The following is an 18934-nucleotide window of genomic DNA, read 5'->3' on the forward strand; positions in this document are numbered from 1 at the left end:
CCAGACCAGAAGTTGAGAAACATCAGAATTTATCAATGCACGCCAATTGCGAATCGTGCGTTTTGCCCGGTTAGAGTGTGTATATTGGATGCACATTTTTCCCGTACACCAACTCTGTGGTACAAGATGTCCGAGCCACTACAGTAATTTATGCGCTAACGGCTGCTCTTGCTACTGTGTAATAACTAATGGACAACCCCTGCAGAATGCAGATTCCGTACCGTATTCACACAAGTTTCTCAGTTTCACTTTTCACCTCAATTATTCGTTCACACGACAAACTCAAGAAATGCAGAAGAATATTCTAAGATTGACAAGGATAAGAAGCCTTCCCATCGTTGGCCAGACACTGGTTTCTGCCAAATTCTGCGTTGAGCATACTGTACACTGACACATGACACATTGTGCTAATATTTCACTGGACTGCCGGTCATACGCGTAAAAACACCACAAAAGCCTTCAGTAATAGCCGTCGTAAACACAACGGTATACGGATCCATTAGAAACTACACGCTCCCGCACAAATACAGTCTTGTATGGATAACACGCTGTTAAATCCGGCCCTCAGTTGAGACGATCCTCAGCACGCCGACGCATTAGCGCAGCAGGGGCCGTCAGTAGGGCGCTTTGCGGTGCAGGCGCAGGCGCAGCGGTTGATGCGCTGTTGGTGCGGCGCGCCCACGAACTGGAGCACTGTGGTGTGCTCCAGTTCGTTCATGCCCCGCAACAGCGCGCGTCACGACCGGCAAGCCCCGCCCCACTGACCGCTTCGCCCTTCGTACGGGCAACGGGCGTCCGGCGTTGCACCTGACTCCACTGCGGTATGCGGTCGTGGAGCGTGGAGGCTGGCGCAGTCCCGACAGTGTGGCGATATTCAGCCGCAACAGCCCAACTGCTTCCCAGATACCGACAGACATAATTGTCACAGGACGATGCTTTTCCTCCGTTCTGTCGCGCTCTTCCCACGACCCCGCATCTGCTGGCACTTCTCCAGTTCGCGCGGCTTCGGCTACAGCGCAATGTAGTCGCTTAAAGGGCTACAGCCGTACAGGTAAGACAGTTAGGATGATATTGTGCTAGCGAAGGATGGTCACTCCCGCTTCCTGACCAATGGTCTCCGTCTCGCCCTGCAGCTGCACAATGACGTGCTGCAGGCATCCAGCAGCTCGCCCTTCGGCTTCATGGACGAGACAGATTTGTGCTCCAGCGTCTTGTAGGCGCCCACGCGCTCCATCCGCTTCGACTCCTCCTGTCAATGTCCGCAACACTGAAATACAAACAGACAAAATAATTCTGTACAAGCTCACTACACAAGGATGAAAAACAATCATTATAACAATGATAAAACTGATATGATTTGTTGACAAATTAATCAATAAACGAATGGCATATTAACAAATAAATTCTCTGGACAACAACCAACGTACCTCCTTGATGCGCAGCGCATTCTTGAGGGAGATGACCTCGGAGTCGGCCTGGATGACGCGCTTCTTGTACAGCTGCATCTCGTCCTCCAGATTGCGGAACTTCCCCTCGAAGGCCTTGGCGTGGGCGGCCCCGGCTGCGGCTGCAAGCTGGCCGAGGCCGGCGTGCTGACGGCCATCTCCGTCTGCGACTGCATCAGACTCCGGTAGCAATTATAGCGCACAAAACACCGTGCCTATTAGCAAGACACACCAGCCAGCGCACTGCTGACCGTTTTCCCGAATTAAAGCTTCCGGCTGCGCCGGCCCCTGCGCATTCTCCTTGACCGCCTCCCCGGCATCCTCCCGCTCCGGCATCCTCGGGCGGGCTGCGGCAGCGGCCTGGCAGTGGCTGACCAGGGCGTCCATGTTCTTGCGCACCGCCTGCACTGGTGCTCCTGCATCTTCCACTGCAGCGTCTTCTTGTCGCGCGACAGACTCTCCACCTGCTCCTGCTCGCCGGAGTCGCGACAAGCGCAGAGATTCCACGTCCTGGGCTGAAAATTCCTCATTGACCACTGGTCAAAAATCCCGGAAACGAAGGCATACCTTGAGGGTCAGCTTCTTTTTAACCTCGAACAGCTCAATGCGCAACGTCTCCACCGTCTTCTCCGACTGCTCGGCGACCAGCCGGAGGTCGGGGATCTGGCGGGTGCAGGCCGTGTAGCGTTCCGTCTGCTCGTGCAAGTTGTGGCTGGTGTGCTCGCTGAGAAACACCACCCATTTAACGATTTAGTGGGGCAATTGCCGGGAACATGGCTCGACGTACCCGATCAGCCGCGTCTCGTTCAGTCGGCGCTCGCATTCCGCCAGCTTGTCGGCGTAGCTTTCGGCTTTCTTCTTGGCCATGTGGTCGGCGCGGGTCATCTGCGCCTGCAGCTCCGGCTTCTCCGCCACCAGGCTCCCGATCGTCTGAATGTGACCCTGTCAACGGCCATTTCAACGGCCGTTAGTCAAGAATCCACGCAATAATTACCTGATTCTCATTCACCGTCCTATCCAAAAAACGCATTCAAATCGCACTAATCTTTTTATCCGATTATTTTCGGTTTTCCACGACTATTTTTATCGTACTCATTGACATTCTTACATTCTTTACATTCTACGACTATTTTTATCTTTATTTATCTTATTAATTTTCTTTTTTTAAGACGATGCACACAGAAATCAGTTTTCCTACAATTATGACGCACGAGAAAAAGTAATTAATGGACTGACGTTGAGCTGCTCGCGGGCGGTTGTGGTGCTCGCGGAGGAGACGCGTGACGACGCTCGAGCGCTCTCGGTCCAGTCCCTGCCGCAGCCGCTGGATGGTCTGGCGCTGCAGAATGCACACCGATCCAGGCTTGCAGCAGTCTGTATAATCGTCGTGCGCGCATTTATGGCTGAAGCCTGAACAAGATCAGTGCGCTGGAAAGTGCGCAGTTGACCATTTCTTCGGTGCCGGCCGATGAGAAGAGCGCCACCTCGGGGCGGTGCTCGGTCAGGCCGTCTTCCGCGGGATTACTGCGCTGGCTCAAATGCCGCAGTAAGCCTCTCCTGCAAATAATCAACTTTCTAATCCCTCCTCTACTTACTATACACAAATACAGTACCCCACAGTCAAATTCACGCAATTTATATACAACAGACTGCCAAGTGCCAACAACCAGAATAAATCAACTAGGAAAACACGCACAATTAATTTATGCAAAATTACCAGGAAAACATGCAAAATTAATTCATGAACTACGTAATTTTAAATAAATAAAAACATGCAAAAGTAATTTTAAAAAAAAAATAAATAAAACTAAAGCTAATTTATCAAAAAATAAAGCTAATAAAATAAATAAATAAATAAATAAAGCTAATAAATAAATGAAGCTAATTTATCAAGCAATTAAAAAACAGCAATAACTGAGGGATGAAATACCTTAAAGTAAGACTAAAATACCAGCATCACAATACTTAATTGGAAAATGTACTACATAAAAACAACCGGAGAAACGTGAGAACTAATTAGCGAATGGAAAGAATAAAATTACTTTATTCCTGACAATATTACCCGCCATCAGACAATAATAATCTGGATATTTAATAGGGATTTCTTTGTAAATAATTTCCGTCTTACATTTCGCCGTTGTCCCCGATGGAGGCCCGCGGGGACGCGCCGTCGACACTGCGCGCTGGCTGGGGAATGGGGCTGGTCGGGGCGGACAGGGGCGGGATACGCGCAGTGACCGGGGCGCCCCCCGCCCCCGGGAAGGAGTCCAGGAAGGGCGAGCCGGCGAGGAGCGGCCCGACAAGCCCGACACGGACAGCTCCTCCGGATCCACAGTCTCCGACACGTTGTCCGCGGTGTCCTGCGCCGTGGCCTTCTTCTAGCGCAACTTGTTCAACTGCCGATCAGGGATTACCATTACATACTGTACTGGTACAGCGGGAGGAGGAGCAGAACAAGGCGGCGCGACCCTCGACGCACCTTCGGTCGCGCCACGGAGAGCCGCACATGGCGCTTCCCCGCCGTCCCTGCACGCTCTCCGCGCCGTCCGACGTCGCCATCCTGGCCAACTGCGAGCAGGACAGCATGTCGCCACCATGGACAACAACGGGTCACTGACAAGCCGCACTATCAACGAGCACTCAACGACTGTCGCGCCATCTGCAAGGCTCAGCGCAGATGCTCGTCGTCGCCATACACATTCCGCTGGCCTGTCGCCCTGTCCATCCCGCACGCAAGCGACATGTTGGTTTTATCCCACACAGCCCATACACACGCGTAATCAGTAATATAATATTGTAGAAAAGTCTCAAGTACCCAATGAAGCGATACCAACATTTTCTAATGGAACCACAGCAGAGCAAGAGAGACGAGAGAGAAATCATTATTGTAGAATTGTAGAGCACGTCACCATGAACAGTGGCAGGCTGTGCACGTGGAGATTAACCTGGCCCGGTGCAGCGACTGGTACGCCGTACGCGTACAAATTCATTTGCTCTCACAAACGGTCCATTCCGACAAAAATTATTACAGACGAAACAACATACGTACAGATATTTACGAGGAAGATTGATTACGTAATGAATGAAATCTCTACTGGTAGATTTCTCTTGGCATTTCTGCATTGTCGACTGCACTGTACTGACAAAAATCTTATCACATTACAGAAATTTATTCTTAGCACATCTTCACCCCGGGCCAGCACCGACTGCACCGTTAAAAGCGTTAATCACAACAACTGAGCAACATTCCAGGTTAACTTTCAAGGAAGTAAAACACCATACCAAAAAAGCGAGATCAATCAGTGAGAACAATCAAATTTCGCCGATATATTTCAGCCACGAATTAAATACCTCCTCGCAGTAGCCCGCTAAATTCACAGAATACACCTTCTTCTCTCCACTGGGCAGCACAACATCCATGGGAAACGTAATCGGCGCGTTCAAGGTGTCTGGATTCAGCTCGAATTTGCCGATTAGGTGCATGTCGAATATATTGAGAATCTCCTCCCTGCCCATAAACTCACAGGAGAGCGCCGTGACGGAACGACCGTTGACCGCATAAACATTGTAGCGGCCTTCTTTTTTCCCGGTGGGAGTGGAAGCGAGGCGGGCGCAACCGCCTCGACCAGGACCGCTTTTGCCGATCGGGGCCGATGTCTTCTTAAAAACCCACAAGTATCCATGAAAGTAGTTGGTCGATTCCGCAATTTTGACTGCGAAGCAGTACTGGGCGTGCGTGGCTCTTCCCAGCCAATTCGCGGACTCAATAAACAAAACGGCACAATTCTCATTGGTAAAACTCGACTCTACAACGGCCACTTCCGGTCGGTTAACTCTCGGCTTGCCCGGGCTGACGGCCACAATTATACTATCACATATTTTGGGATGATTCCGTCCACACCCGTGACGATCCACGAGCTCGAGCGATACCGGACCGCGTCCATCGAAACTGTCTCCCAGTGCGCGTAAGACTCGGGTCGTGAGCGAACCAACCGCGGTGCTGTGGACAGGCGTAATGCGCAGGGTGTAATACACCCATCCCCAATGGACAACCACACCTCCACGCCCTCCGCCAGAATCCACAGCATCCGCCCAGTCGTAATCATCACAATGCCCCAGTACCAACTGCGCTTCAATGCCCACCACCCCCGATCGGAGCAAATATTCAGCATTTTTCATGTCCTCCGCCAATTTGGATTCTATCAGAACACACAGCAACTGCGGTCAGTTAATACACTACCAACTGAACAACCGATCAGTAAAGGAAACAAGGCGTATCGTTACCGTGAGAATTCCGTCCATCCGCATCACCAGCAATCGCTATTAGCTGCATTATGACGTCCACGGCCAGCGCAGCTGTGTCAGCTTCATCTACGAAGCAAACTGTGAATAGCGCGGAAAAACAAACTGCCAACACACAACACGAACCACATAAATTTGGCGCCATGGCACACCGTTCCGCTGTCACGTGGCCGAGGAGACGGAGAACTTCCTGGGGTGAGTAACGAGTCCGCAGCTCCTGATACAGGAGATTCTGCAAGCACATGTCAGTAGAGAAAACACTGCGGATGTTAACTGTCAAAGCGGCACATGATCCTTGGTATAAATAATCGTACAGAAGCAGTCTTGACGAATACAACTACTACGGAGTACACCACTGATACAACCACCGACAGCTTAAAGATTTCTCACCGTGGTCAACACGCCGACGTTAAGCATTTCCAGCGCTTCCAGGTCCCTCGCAGCGGCGACAGTCCGTCGCGCATCTTCTGACAGATCATTGGGCGCGGTCAGGGTGTGGCTCAAGATGGACCAACGCGAGTGTTTCTTACGCAGAAACAGAACACAGCCGGCCATCAGCTTAGAGCCGTCGGCTGGGGGCAGCCACAGCGGACGACCGTGCTGCAGTAAGCTCTGCACTGCTCCCACATCTACGCGCTTGTCGCGCTCCGGATCCTCCCAGATCATGGCCTCCAGAATGCCCGGGAGGAGCATTTCATTATCGGCAATGCCGCCGGCTGCAATGTCGGAAAGAACGCGGTTTCAGTATTCATGCCGCTGCGCATGCCACAGCGTAACAGACATCTAACCTGAATTTTCCCAAGATTCGAACAGACCAGCAAAGTGCCAACGAATCCTTTCCTGCACAGCGACAATATTATAACATGCTCAGTCAAAATGTATCCAGCATACGAAAGAAGTCATACCAGTGCCGAATCGGAATGGGACGGTGACTGGCTGGCCAGTGTAGCAGCGCTGCGGCTGAACATCACGGGAAGAGGCCCCGCGCCCGACTGCCAGCCAATGCCGCTGGTCTCCTTGGTGCGCATGGTGTCCCTGTCAATCAGCAAATTTACAATAAAATAAACAAAAACAAATGACAACAAAACGGCAATAATACTAGGAAAGTGCACTCGCTTTTTGCGGGCACTGCAAGACCGAAGCGTAGCAGGACTACGTATGTACAGAGTGATTGGCACCCCTTTTTCTGTCGGCAATCCTCCTCGATTATTTATTGATCTCATCCCGGTTGGTAGAATTTTTAGTACAGTGACAAGTGAAATCTCGGCCTCTGCCCCCGGTACGCATTTACGTAAGATTTTGCAGATAAGTGAATGTTTCGAATACATGTTTTGAAATTACAAAAAATTTTAATTTCTTCAGCTCTTGTGGAATAATTTATGCCGGTTCATGCAGAGCTGTGGGAGGTCACTGCCACAATATGAACATGTGCAAAGTAGTCAGTGGTAGAATGATCTGCTGAATACGGTGTAAAGTGTTGGATTTGGTACGGGACAGTGTCTGGAACACCCCGCTAGGATACTGATTCAATAATGTTTAGCAGACACCGGTATATTGTTACTGTCACTATCGAATAATGATTTCATTATTGATAGCTTAATCCATCGCTTGTGAATGGCAAATACGCCCTCATGGACGCTTTTGTAGCGCTCTTTTGCCATTTTTTCCTAAAGGGAAAAGCAATAAGTAATCTTTTGATCATATCGGGGAGATGACCACCAACCAATGCATACGGTTAACGTGTATATGTGCGCATCCAGGCTGCAAACATCACCATGCATATTTGCCTTTCGCGGTGGTTGCCGACGCACAGACACCATGAATTACATCTGGCTTGAGTATATACGGCCAGCGTGCATATGTGCATCAGGTAAACAAATACCACCGCGCGTATATGCATCTGGTGGCGGTGACCGACGCACAGACACCACATTTTTCATTATCCTTGAACATAGAAGACCTTCGCTACGCTTCGGTCGATTAATTAATAACCCATAAAATATATACGAATTATTTTTGTATATTATTTAAATGTTACTTTACGCGCACTTTTTCGGCTCCGTCGCGTCGGCGGATTTCTCCTTTGTTTCGCGCTCCTTCCGCTCGGCCTCCTCGCGCTTGATGCCCTCCTGCTCCTCCCTGACCAGTCGCAGTTTCATTAATAACCCATAAAATATATACGAATTATTTTTGTATATTATTTAAATGTTACTTTACGCGCACTTTTTCGGCTCCGTCGCGTCGGCGGATTTCTCCTTTGTTTCGCGCTCCTTCCGCTCGGCCTCCTCGCGCTTGATGCCCTCCTGCTCCTCCCTGACCAGTCGCAGTTTCACCTCGTAGTCCGGCTTGGCGCCTTCCTCCTCGGCAATCTTCACCTCCACCTCGCCGCCCTACACAGCAGCAACACGATATAATTATTTTTTAATTTTCGTACATGCAAACGGATTTATTTCTGTACCAGTTTCTCGGGCATCTGGGCCAGCGTGGTCTTGAGCTGCTCCTGCGTGGTGAGGTTGTCGGGCAGGTACATGGCGCGCGTCAGCAGCAGCAGACTGGGCGGGATCTCCTCGCGCAGACTCAGGTCGATCCACTGCGCCAGCTGCGCCTGCAGCCGCTGCCGCGACACCCCGATGGAGCGCATGCCGCGGGCGCGACACGCCGCCTGCAGCTCCTCGTCGTCCAGCTTGTCGATGCCCTCCCTCTGGATCATCTGTCAAACAATCCCCTTGCACTGGTGAAATTTAAAAAAAATCAAAATAAAATTTGAAAAAATTATACTTCCAAAATCGGGGCAAAACAACAAAATAGGCATTTTAAATTAAAATAATAAATACAATTTCCCAAATAAAATGATACAATTTGGTGAATATTCCCGATAATTCCCTGGTGCAGACCTTGTCGTCGGAGCGGAGATTGCGGAGGCGCATGCGCAGCTGGAAGCGGAGGAACTCGGGCGGCAGGCCGTAGGTGCCGATGTCCAGCAGCCGGCACATGGCGACGACGACCTCCCGCGGGAGGTTGTCCAGCGTCAGGTCGTCCTCGAACAACTTGGCGAACTTCATGATCTCCGCCGTGCTGGCCTCCTCGCCCGTGCCCTTGATGCGGTCGAAGAAGGCGGCGAACTCGGCGGCGCGCGTCGACTTCTGCTGGTCCTGGTGCTCCAGCGCCGTCTCGTGGATCGTCTCCTGCAGGAACTTGGCCATCTCCAGCTTCTTTCCGATCGCTCCCTCCTGCATACGAACCAACAAATCAGACCCCAAAAACCACTACAAGTCGACGACCGAACGCCGTAGAAACTCTCTTTTTCGATATAATTTCTTGCAATTATATATCATTAATAATTACTACACATAATCAATTTTCATGTGATCTTGCTGCCCATTTTTCTCTGGAATATTATTTATCCCCTTATCATTCATTGCGAATTTTAAAATAATTATCAAGTAACCAGCACAATTCGGCCGTCTTCAAACTGAACCTGTTTGTGCACCAGTTTAAACCCGTGCCAGTACTGCTTCAATCCGACCCTCACCTTCTGCCACAGCGTCTTCTTGGACGGCGCCGCCAGCGCCTTCTCCTCCGTCCGCGCCGCGGCGACGGCGCTGTCGCCGCCGCTGCCGCCGGCCACCGCGGGCGGCTGCAGCACGCGCTCCTTGCTCTGCTTGTCCTTCTTCAGCGCCTCCACCGTGCGCTCCACCTTCGACTTCTCCTCCGCCGCCTCCCACCGCCGCGGACTGACGTGCAGGAAGCGCCGCTGGTGGTGCAGCACCGCGTTGTGTAGAGCATAAACGGATGAATGACCGAGAAAGCCCGCCGCGGGCTGATGCAACCACCGCCCCCTGTGTCAAGCACACCACTGGCCAATTTCCACTGCATGCATGATGCACTCGTAAAGTTAAATTTAAATTAACCATCTCCAAAAATTAAATTACGAATAAAATAACAGTTTAACTTAAACAGTTAAGCTATTAAAAATAAAACAATAAAGTTTAAATTCAAATAATTAAAATTTAAATTGTTACAGTACCAATCATTGAATTATCATTCTGACACTCTGATTCAATTAATTTGAATTAAATAACAGAAATACACAAATACCATTTTGATTTATTTAACTCAAAGGCACATTCAAACACAAATACACAAAATCAGTAAACTGAAATTTTAAGTAATAAATTTAAATTTATTACCAAGCGAAAATGGTAAAATAACGCCGTTAAGAATAACACCATTATAACACTAATAATAATAACAGTGCTGGATTTTTACCAGGGACTGATCATCAGCGAAGAACCATGGCCATTTTCGCTGCTGCGAAACGAAGCGCTGCGGGGATCCCCGGACGTCCAGGTGGACAGGCAGCGGGCTGATGACGAAGGGAAATCATTTCCCCGCAGAAACGTCGGGTAGAGAGCGGAGACGGCGAGAGTGCGCGCGGACTGCAGCTGCACAGCGCTCTCCCAAGCAGACGGCTGCGCGTGCGCGACGGCGAAGGGAGACCGTCCGACGCTCCGCCAGCGCACCAGCCACGGGCCGCCCGACTGGCTCCCCACTCGCCACAACATCTTCGCAAAACAATCTGCCAGGAAATTCAATGTCCACACGCAAGCAACAAGGATTCAATCAAAATGCAAACGCATGTCCGTTCAGCGAAGACCGATAATTCGCTGCTTCGCTGTTTCTGCAACTCGGTTTCCGCTGCCGATCCACAGATGAAACAGAGCAAATCAGAAAAAAGCTCACACTAATCCAAAAACTAACCAATATCCCACGAAAAAAGTACAATGTTATCACATGGTTTTTGGTTTTTCCCGAAAAATGCAAATCATGCAGTCGACGGCAAAATGCTAAATCGCCCAGAACTCGAAAAAAGGCATCGCTGAAAATTTCCCCAGGCGGCGTGGCGTGGCGAGCCACCCTGTCTGCCACTACGGCCCACTTCCGTTACGCAGGTTGCGGGCGCCCCCGGCCTATTAATCGTGCCATTTAGCAGGTTACCCAACCCATTTCCCGTGCACAGTTTTTTCAAGTTTTCCGTTTTCGAAATGAAAATTCTTCGTTAAAAGTTGTACTTGTTACTCATCATGTTTTCAGCGCATTCCTACTTGTGTTGATCATTTAACTAGTAGAATCTGGATTGTGCATCTCGAAAAACCCACAACTGGCGATGTCAGCATATTCGCTGCTTAACGGTTTTTACATGGGTAGAAGCTGGAAAAACTCAGGAATCTTGAAAATGTTGATATTGTTACAGTGTTACTTGTAAATCAGTAAATGTTAAGTATGGTTATGGTGCCTTATCTCGCTTCTGCTCCAGAACTGCTGAAAATTTGAAATTATTTGTCTCTCTATATTGATGTGTGGCTGGTGGTCGACGTTCTACACAGTTTGCATTTGGCTGATCTTGGTGCATTTGTGATTTGTCAACGCTGCATCGCATCGTGTGGTTGTCTGCTGAATACGTTTCCTTCGTCCTTCGCGGGATCATGGCCGAACACCCTATGTCCACGTCGTCACTACACGATCATGGGTCAGGACATTCCCGAGGCGCAGGAGAGCCTGCGGAGCAGCCACGTTAACCTGGAACAAGTGGCTCGCTACTGCAAAGTCAACTACATTCAGGTACGAGGTGAACCCGGTCCCAGGTTCCCTGTTGTTTGCTCTATGGTGCTGATAGGCAGCGCAACAGGGATTAGTCAGCGTAGCGTTGAGCGTAGTGCAGGCTTGTTTATCATTCTTATCTTTTGAGTTAGCTGCATGCCCGAGTGGCGATGCAAGCATGTACAGTAAACACTGTAAAGTGTATACAAGGTAACAAGGCAGCATGTGCGTAAACAGCAGCAGCTGCGCATTGAATATCTGTATAGTCCAGTGACCAGTCCAACGTCGGAATGGGTGTTAATGGGTAAATATCGTTGGCAGAATGTGATGGTGCACAAGGAGAAGATTGCGCGCCGCGAGATCGGCGCGCTGGCCACGACGAACAAACCGATGCAGCGCCAGCAGAAGTTCCTGCAGCCGCCGCACCCGGAGCGCGCCATCCGCTACGTGCGCAAGCCCATCGACTACAGCGTGCTGGACGACGTCGGCCACGGCATCAAGACCTCGGCCACGCCGCAGCCGCCGCGCGCGGCCCCCGCCACCGTCCGCAAGACCGGCTCCACCCTCACCGACACCAGCTCCATGAGCTCTGGGCCCTCTGGGAAATGTTTCGCCGGATGCCTGTCGGTATTCCGGAAGAGGGGAAAGAGGGCCGCACCTATCGGCGAAACTGGTTCCGGTCAAATCCAGTGCGACCGCGCTTCATCTCCTACTGGAGAAAAGGACGGCGTATAATGTGTACAAGGTCAATAATCATCCTGCGACTGCACTAAGCTGTGAGAAAATGACCAAAGCGGAAATTGTGTTTGACATGGAATTATTTTGCACATATCTGTACCAGCTGAACCGAGCTACAATGTGTAATTCGTTACCGTGTTTACGTTTGATCTCCTGATGGTCTTATACTATGGTGATAAAAAAGTATACTGTGAAGCTGGCTGGGTACTGCGGACTTGAATTTTCGGTCTCGTTGGAGCACAGTAAACAGTTACTAAACACAGCAACTTGTTATTCATTTTTAAAGAACAGTATCGAAGTGTTTTCTCGTTTTGGATTAAACGCAAGTACTGTAAAGTGTAAACAGACTAATCTTTTGGAGTTTTACAAATTTTTAAACGGGTTACGATATAGCCTGCCGTAAACAAGATCATCAGCCGCAAATAGAGCTGAGAGAATATCAGTTAGTGCTACATTTGGACATCAGTTTATAAGATCTGAAATCGACAGAATTCCAGTCTTCTCTGTATTCCTTGTTCTGCAAGGGGGAGGGGGAAAAGTACTTGGCTTTTAGACGCCGGCACGGATCGAGGTTGCACGGGCACGGAGCTACCCGCCTCGATCATCACGGAAATGGAAGAAGAAGGCGAAGATACAACAGGAAGCCGGCGAGGTACGAGCAACGGAGTATCCACGCCAGCGTATTAGCACAGAAATCCACCCTGGGAAGGCGGCCTCCGACCAGGAAGCGACTCCGGTGGGAGCTAATTTACGTAGAAGAAGGGATGTCCTCTGTTGCATGCCACTGTGGATTACGTACTGATTCTCCGCACTGCGATGCGATGCTTGTTGCCTTCGTATACTCACATCCTACGCTACGCTGCACGGCTGCAGCAATTACAAATCAACGAAAAAATTAATTCCTGGATTTCTGTTTAGAATTTACATTGTGTACTAACTAAACTTAAAGTAGATTTTTTGCTCGATCAAATGCAGCAACATCCTCCTAATGTTGGCTCCGTTCTTAGATTGTTGACCTTTGCTGTCTTAACTTCGTAGGTCGTTAAACCGTTTTTCGGATTGTTATGACTCAAAAGCTTATTTATTCGAAAATCAGCACAAGTACAGTACGGCCAGTATCGGGCTTGTTGCTGTCGCTGTCAGATTGTTAAACTGTCAGACTGAAAATAATGCTACACCGTTCACACAGTAATAACACTTCGCTGATGGATCAAGTTGACTTGAAGAACACGTACACCACAGCGATGAACAGCATGATGAAGAAACGCGATTCGCTAAAGTCTATTTGTAAAGATCAGTCCTTTGCTGTACAGGATACGGCGATATTGGCCTAGTGCGTATCCCAGTACGCACGCAGCGAACGATTCTTTGCTGATAGGAAAACCATCATGGAACCTTGGGGCAATTAGACAGACTCTGGCTAGCAATGTTCAAGGGAGCTGTTGTTAGCAGCTACGCGTGAAGCCCGGCACAGGTCGGCTTATTTGCGGCCAGCGGGTGCGCTCAGCACTGTCAGCAGTGAACACAGCGTGATTCGTCGTCCTCCATGGAACTTCAGTCGAGGGCCATGGACCAGCAGAGCTCTACAGGCTACAGAGTGGTCAAGACGTACTCCCGACGGCTTGGGAATGGTCAGCGTGTCAGGAGCGGCTGGTGTTCAGTTGTAAGGCTTCAGGGTAGAAGGATCTGTAGAAATCGTAGAACGAGTCCAGATTGGGCTGCGTGGCGGGCCGTCTGTGGAGGAGCTGCCAGTGGAACAGCCAGTGATTCCTCAGCCGCCTCCCAAACCGGCCCAGATCCACCCGGTGCGCCTGCACTGGCCCGTCCGGATACTTGAGCTCGATGTCGAAGGCGATGGACAGCGTGTCGGCGTTGGTGTCGTCCATGTCGAAGCGCTGCAGCAGCTGCATGTCCAGTACGCGCAACAGCTCCTCCTTCCTCGACAGCAAACGATGGGCGGTGTCATCGGTCAGATGGTATCCGGCGACATTGTAGCCAGCAATGCAGTGTGCGCAGTCGGCGGAAACGTCTGTGAATGGAGCGGAGGATCGGAGGGGAGGGGAGAAGCCCAAGAAGCTTTCACGCCAGTTAAACTGTTTCCAATCTGGGGTCAGCTTGTTCTTGGCCGTCTTCTGGAAGACGAAGAGACTGGCACTGAACTGCTGCCGATCTGGCATGATCTTCACTGCGAAGCAGTACTGCGCGTTGGTGGCCGGGCCCAGCCAGTCGGATGCCAGCAGCAGCAGCGGCGCCAGACTGTCCTGGAAGGCCGCCTCGATGATGATCACCTCGTCGTGGCAGCGGATGCCCCACGCTGGCGTTGCGGCGAAGGTGAAGGCCTCCATGGCCGTTAGAGCGTAGTAGACCCCGGATCCATGCCGGTCCCGCACATTGCGGGTCACAGGATACGGCCCCTGCAGCTGGCCCGTCAAGTGCGGATTCCGCTGCAGATGGACTCCCAGGTTGAAGGCCGCGTCATCGGCAACGCGACTGCTGCTGCAGCTGAAATACACCCAGTCCTGGTGGACGAAGAGACGCCCGGGGTGCCTAAAGTCATCCGCACTGTAGGTAACCACGCGGCCGAACTCGTCGCGCCGTCCCAGCACGAGAACCGTGCCGGCTGCCAGGCCCATGTCCTTGTCGCACAGCAGGGATTCCGCTACGCCCAGGTACTGCTGCAGCTTCCTCTCTGCGCCTGTTCAACGACCAAGCAGCTCAGTGTCTTCTATGAACTAAGCTCTCACTTTGATTCCAGATTAAATTATTACATAATATTATACGGCGAAATAATTACTGGTAGTGTGAGGTATCAGACGGTACACGTTGACGTATGTATTTTATGTACAGTACACATAATTTGCACCGAGCGCGAAGCGCCCGAGGTGCTGCAATAAGTCTTCGTCAAGAGCATAAAATTTGTCTGAAGCCACGAAGAGCGTACGTCACGCTTTTCCAATTCCACAATCCCAATACCATTTCCCAGTGGTATTGGCGCTCGCGCTCGTGCAATAATGTGGTTCGCAAACCACCGCTAGTATTACCGTTCTACGGACGCATCGCGGAAATCAAATGACAATCACAACAACAACAAATGCATGCACATTCCGCTTGCCGCTTCTGGCCGCAGCCCAGTCCCGGCAGTCCGGCCGGGCTTATTCTTACAATCTTACTTACCCCAGTCCCAATGCACGCCGTTCAGCGCTGCGTACCCGGCCAAGGCGTCCACGAAGGCCATACCGGCAGCCCGTTGGGCATGACTAGTGTCAGTAGCTCGCAGCTGTACGGCTGCCTGATCAATATCATCCAGCTTCAGCGGCGCTGCAAATCGCCAACAGAATAGATAAGCACCCCGTTGCGCCTCGATCTTAACCAGTACGAGTACTTAGTATGGATACTGAGAGCTACGACCCTATGCATTATTGCATGGTATTATTGCGTGGACAGTGGACACTCACCGTCACGGGGGCGTGGCTGCAGCTCGTCTAATCCGGCACGGATAGCCGCCTGCGCCCTCCATCGCCAGCCGGCGGCGCTCGTCATCGTGCCGTCTTGAGGGTCCAGCAGATCCTGTGAGTAACAGGCCGACACTGACACGGTCATGAAGTGCATTTAGCCGTTTGCGCTGGCCATATCAGCACATAAGCATGCAGTGGATGATACAACGGCAGCGGGAATAGGAATTGCTGCATTACTGTAGTAAATTTAGTACACGGCTGACGTACCAGCACCAGTTGGCCCACCACCGCGATGCCCCGCTCCTCCCGTCGTCGTGCCGTCTCCACCGCCCACCGGGCCGCCATCGTCAGGTCGCCGGGGGCCAGCAGAGTGGCGGTGAGGATGCTGCAGCCGATGCGCTTGCGGTGCAGGAAGGCCAGGCAGGCCCGCAGGAGGTCGCTCCGCTGTGCCGGGCTGCTACTGCGAGTGCTACGCAGCTCCGCCGTGACGAGCTGCGGGCCCAGCTGCTCCAGCGTCTGCACGGCGTCCAGACGGCGGCGGGCGGGGTCGGGGGCATAGTAGAAGCGGTCGGTCGGGTGGCGGGTGTAGGTGTCATCCTGCAGCGCCTGAATGATGCCTGCCACATCCACATCCGGCGGCGTGCCGGTCCTGCAGTCGCCACTGCCTATTCCACGATATCCAGGGGCATGATAGCCTGCAGTACAATTACACTATAGAAACGGTACAGACCAGAAAAGAGTACCAGCTGAGCTAGCGCGGACGGACTTGCGCAGTAACACACGCGTCTTGTAAGAAGCACTTTAGGCACAGTTAAGTATGTATCATGTATCCAGCAAGCTAAAATTGTTTAGCCATTTAGGTGTTCATCAATTATTTAGGATGAGTTGTTCAATTAATTAAAGTACATGGGCCAAAAGATCTGTTACAGAGATTGGGAAGAGGATTTCGCTACAATCCGGCGAGATTCGTAGTCTTGAGTTTTTGGAACAGAACATACTCTAGGAATTCAACGTGGTAATGCTGCTTCTGTAATCGGTACCGTTGTGGATGTTGTTTCGTTTAGCCGTAATAAGTCTTGATACTGTTATCGCGCTACTGAAATAAAATACACCCACAGCAAGTGATATTTCGGCTTTTTTTTAATGTTTAAAGCTTTAATAATAAAGTAGTATATCACCGCTGTTGCACCTTCCTGTTATTCTGGCGCCTAGTGCGAATACTGTATAGTGTATACTATAATTATAAGAAAAAATAATGAAATTAATATAAACGTAGTTAACCTAAGCATTTAGCTGTTTATGTATTTGTCAATTTACATGTTATGCATCGACGTATTGTAACAGGTAACAGGGGGCGGACAGCAATTCAATTTAATTATTCATTTATTATGTAGCTGTTTAGATGCAGTACGAAGTATGCAAACTACTAATCGTAAGTACAGTATTTAGCAGGTTTAGCTATTCAGATTATCAGATATTTGGGTAAGTATTAAATTTTGGTGTTCACTGTACAGTCTGGACGTACGTGCAGTATTTATAATTATCACAATAATACCGTAACCATAATTCTTTCCACAAAATTAATGGTACTTACTCGTTCTACCTATAAGTACTTCTCGGCAAAACACTGACAGTAAGTGTAGTACTCGTACTGTACATTTGTATTAAAGTGAAATTAATATTGTGTACAGTGTACATATTGTACTCGTACTCGTAGTGTGTATTGTAGTACAGTACTTAATATCAGTTTGCGTACTATGCTTGCTCCTGCTGGGCACAAACAGATACCTAAGTATTAAAAAAACAGAATTAAAAATACTGTACTCAACGCTGGATTCCATTTTTCCAGCTATGTAGTCAATTAATTGTAAGTAGTCCTACCATGTCCATGCGCATCGGCACCTGCCTCGCTGGCCGTGCTGACGCCTGATGTACCATGCCAGTCCTGACTGTAACGCAGTCCTACAACGCGACTGTTCCGCGAGAGAATCCTCGCCTGGACTGCCAGGATCGCAACCTTCGTCAGGGCACGTCGGCTGGTGTTGCTTAATAACGGCAACATTGCTTGGAGATACTGTAGAGGATTCGACAGCAACTTAACGGCAGTCAGGTTAATAACAGCATCTACGCTCCAGTGCAGCAGTTTCCGACTTCTGGTAAGTAACGATAAATTCTGACGAATCTGTGAATGTGCTGCGTGTGTAACAAGTTGAATAAGGTAACGGTTGAATTTCTTGTACTAAATACCTAAACAACTTGTAATAACGTATCGACAAGCAAAGTCACAAACCGAACTCGACTGAACTGAAGGCATAGGATTACAGTATTAGTTCTTGTAAAAAAGTTGAGGTACACTAGTGACTAGTCCTTATTCAGTCTGCGTACAGTGGATAGCGTCACACAAAACTGTCAAAAAGAAAAACATAAATCAATGTATTAACGGTACGCAAGCGTGGCTTCTGGGAGGCGCATGATTAAAGCGATGGTGTGCGCAGTCGGCAACCCCTGCGGGTGCGGTTTGTATCAGCAGTTACTTGCATTCCACTTCCGGTCGTACTGCAAACACTTCAATTATTTTGCAATATTTTGTCGTATTTCAGATGTTTTCTTTACCTTTAATAAATAAGTACTAGCGGTGGTTTGCGAACCACATTATTGCACGAGCGCGAGCGCCAGTACCACTGGGAAATGGTATTGGGATTGTGGAATTGGAAAAGCGTGACGTACGACTACGCTCTTCGTGGCTTCAGACAAATTTTATGCTCTTGACGAAGACTTATTGCAGCACCTCGCGCTTCGCGCTCGGTGCAAATCATATATCCGATACAAACTAAATACCGAAAACAACGTTCATAAAAGAAACACTTCCTCTGTGCTGCTTCCTCTCTTACAGGTTCGACTGTGCCATTGCAGTGATTACGTGATTCTGCGGCGCACATTTTGCCAAAATGTGCGGCGCTGATTTTGGAATATAGATATAACTCCTAGTTGCGTTATTTCGTAAATTCTTTCACTCGATAACTCAAAAAATGCAGGAGAAAATTCCATGATTGCAAATGAAAGATTTCCAAATAAAACGTTTCCATCGAAACGAGATACCGCCATACGATCGTACTGGGTTTTGCGTTTAGCATACTGTAGTCACAAAGCGAGCGCTTGTCAATCTCGTCTTCCTGTGTGTGGAAGATGCAGGGAAGCGCATTTTACACGTGAATGCCAAAATGATGCCGTGACTATAAATGTTCAAACTGTTCGGAGAATCACGCTGCTGGATCTACCAACTGTCGCTCGCAACAGCGGGCTGTGGAGAAGTACCGTACTAGGTTTTGACAACGCTTTTCTCTCAGCCCTAAATATTTGATAAATGATAATTACTGTATTGCACTGAATATC

The 18934-nt window shown here is 49.7% G+C and overlaps 4 protein-coding genes across 5 annotated transcripts; 1 reads left to right on the forward strand and 3 right to left on the reverse strand.

Moving 5' to 3' along the window:
• Positions 1-246: 246 nt before the first annotated feature.
• On the reverse strand, positions 247-4459 carry LOC129587330 (uncharacterized). 2 transcript variants are annotated; one of them, XM_055481028.1, is made up of 6 exons: positions 3574-4459; positions 2682-3002; positions 2233-2387; positions 2013-2169; positions 1428-1960; positions 247-1267 (listed from the first exon to the last, which is right to left on the reverse strand). In XM_055481028.1, the coding sequence occupies exons 3-5, from the start codon at positions 2328-2330 to the stop codon at positions 1709-1711; spliced, it is 507 nt and encodes a 168-aa protein (XP_055337003.1). In that variant the 5' UTR covers positions 2331-2387; positions 2682-3002; positions 3574-4459; the 3' UTR covers positions 247-1267; positions 1428-1708. The 2 variants fall into 2 exon arrangements, with proteins under 2 accessions (XP_055337003.1, XP_055337004.1); XM_055481029.1 differs by having other exon boundaries at positions 2233-2458.
• A 137-nt stretch (positions 4460-4596) lies between these two features.
• Positions 4597-10589, reverse strand: LOC129587329 (uncharacterized). The gene is made up of 12 exons (XM_055481027.1): positions 10017-10589; positions 9280-9586; positions 8642-8977; positions 8206-8457; positions 7971-8137; positions 7797-7886; positions 6653-6782; positions 6536-6587; positions 6138-6463; positions 5874-5979; positions 5730-5816; positions 4597-5644 (listed from the first exon to the last, which is right to left on the reverse strand). Exons 1-12 carry the CDS (start codon positions 10310-10312, stop codon positions 4758-4760), a joined length of 3036 nt encoding a protein of 1011 aa, XP_055337002.1. The 5' UTR covers positions 10313-10589; the 3' UTR covers positions 4597-4757.
• A 205-nt stretch (positions 10590-10794) lies between these two features.
• Positions 10795-12474, forward strand: LOC129587353 (abl interactor 2-like). The gene is made up of 2 exons (XM_055481063.1): positions 10795-11369; positions 11670-12474. Exons 1-2 carry the CDS (start codon positions 11274-11276, stop codon positions 12081-12083), a joined length of 510 nt encoding a protein of 169 aa, XP_055337038.1. The 5' UTR covers positions 10795-11273; the 3' UTR covers positions 12084-12474.
• Positions 12475-13185: 711 nt separating this feature from the next.
• Positions 13186-18589, reverse strand: LOC129587346 (uncharacterized). Its single transcript, XM_055481054.1, has 7 exons — positions 18433-18589; positions 17789-18097; positions 17423-17723; positions 15809-16236; positions 15542-15653; positions 15261-15404; positions 13186-14781 (listed from the first exon to the last, which is right to left on the reverse strand). The coding sequence occupies exons 3-7, from the start codon at positions 17601-17603 to the stop codon at positions 13727-13729; spliced, it is 1920 nt and encodes a 639-aa protein (XP_055337029.1). The 5' UTR covers positions 17604-17723; positions 17789-18097; positions 18433-18589; the 3' UTR covers positions 13186-13726.
• Between the last annotated feature and the right edge of the window lie 345 nt (positions 18590-18934).

This window comes from Paramacrobiotus metropolitanus, unplaced genomic scaffold (genome assembly GCF_019649055.1).
Source record: "Paramacrobiotus metropolitanus isolate TYO unplaced genomic scaffold, Prichtersi_v1.0 Parri_scaffold0000024, whole genome shotgun sequence".
Classification (NCBI taxonomy): Eukaryota; Metazoa; Tardigrada; class Eutardigrada; order Parachela; family Macrobiotidae; genus Paramacrobiotus; species Paramacrobiotus metropolitanus.